At 27.6% G+C, this 1,597-nt stretch overlaps 1 protein-coding gene across 3 annotated transcripts in view; it reads right to left on the reverse strand.

Annotated features, from left to right (window-relative positions):
* Nucleotides 1–791: 791 nt before the first annotated feature.
* LOC106460979 (ragulator complex protein LAMTOR2-like) overlaps nucleotides 792–1,597 on the reverse strand; it is a 5,432-nt gene continuing 4,626 nt past the window's right edge. The window contains exons 3-4 of one of the 3 annotated variants that reach the window (XM_013920742.2): nucleotides 1,552–1,581; nucleotides 792–984 (exon numbers count right to left, since the gene is read on the reverse strand). In XM_013920742.2, the coding sequence (XP_013776196.1) occupies nucleotides 868–984; nucleotides 1,552–1,581 (147 nt within the window). In that variant the 3' untranslated portion in view covers nucleotides 792–867. Of the gene's footprint in view, nucleotides 985–1,216; nucleotides 1,247–1,300; nucleotides 1,331–1,551; nucleotides 1,582–1,597 lie in introns of all 3 variants that reach the window. The other 2 variants (XM_022387768.1, XM_022387769.1) reach the window with 2 other exon arrangements.

Consider the following 1,597-nt stretch of genomic DNA (forward strand, 5'->3'; position numbering starts at 1 on the left):
AGTGTTTAATTAAAGCATGTGGCTTGCTATTTATTTTATCATGTCATCTGTTACACATAATGGCATTGCAATACACATGAAATTTTCTGTAGTGTTTATTTAACATTTCAGCTATATATTTTCAATTTTAGTTTATGAATTTAAAATATGTTAAAATACCAATTCAGATAAGTCAACAGAACACTTTAGTCGATATATATAATTTCAAAAAAATAGTAGTTTTGATTTTAACCTATGAAACACTTTTAAACATTCAGTTCCTTCCCCCCCTAATTCCAGCTTGAGATACTTGTAAATATATAGCTTACTTTTTTCCTGGTTCCAGTTTAGAAGACACTTCTAAATTTCTTGATTTCTTCTCTAATTTCAAACTATGAGACACTTCTAAACTTATAGGTTTTTTTTATTCCATAACAAGTTCTTTAATTTATTCAACAAAAATTTTATTCCAAGAAATTAATTTTTAGTTACATACATCTTCAAATGTTTAGTATTTTGCTTTTTAGTATATGTTGTATACTTTTATAATAGCACTTTTAATATGAATATAAAACTAAAGCTCTCATAAAACATTGATCTTCTATTAAGTAACACATATTAATAATATAAACTAGTACGAAAAATAAAATAAACAACAGATTAATTATGTTAAGTTGAACAAGACTTTTGATGCCACTTTCCATATGGAAAAATTAAATTAATAAATTCTATTACTATTTTCACAATACTAATATGAAAAAAGTTTACAATGGGTCCCAGAAAATGAGGTATTATGTAACGATGGATGGTTGTTTTAGAAATCTTATTCCTTCGTACTCCAAGTTTCGTAGGTACACTAACTCTGTATTCAATACCCAGACTGCGTTTTCATGATGTAGCCACTTTTGCAAGAGGATTTTCTAAATATTCTGCTAAGGCTTTCGCTTTTGCTTTCAGAATTCCCAGACCTACACTTTCCTTGGCTTGTACACACAACAACAAGTTGGAAGATTAGTCATTGTAGAAGTGGCTTTTTTTCAGGAAAAAATCAGATAATAGTTAAAACTCATTACAACTAACATGATGGAAGATTAGTCATTGTAGAAGTGGCTTGAAAAAAAAAATCAGATAATAGTTAAAACTCATTATAACTAACATGATAGCCACTTCTACAATGACTAATCTTTCCTGAAAAAAAAAATCAGATAATAGTTAAAACTCATTACAACTAACAGATAGCCACTTCTACAATGACTAATCTTCCTTCCTGAAAAAAAAAAAAATCTGGATAATAGTTAAAACTCATTATAACTAACAAGATAGCCACTTCTACAATGACTAATCTTCCTTTCTGGAAAAAAAAAAAATACAGATAATAGTTAAAACTAATTACAACTAACATGATAGCCACTTCTACAATGACTAATCTTCCTTCCTGAAAAAAAAAAAAAATCAGATAATAGTTAAAACTCATTACAACTAACATGATAGCCACTTCTACAATGACTAATCTTCCTTCCTGGAAAAAAAAAAAATCAGATAATAGTTAAAACTCATTACAACTAACATGATAGCCACTTCTACAATGACTAATCTTCCTTCCTGGAAAAAAAAAAAA

The sequence above is a fragment of the Limulus polyphemus genome, unplaced genomic scaffold, assembly GCF_000517525.1.
Source record: "Limulus polyphemus unplaced genomic scaffold, Limulus_polyphemus-2.1.2 Scaffold873, whole genome shotgun sequence".
Classification (NCBI taxonomy): Eukaryota; Metazoa; Arthropoda; class Merostomata; order Xiphosura; family Limulidae; genus Limulus; species Limulus polyphemus.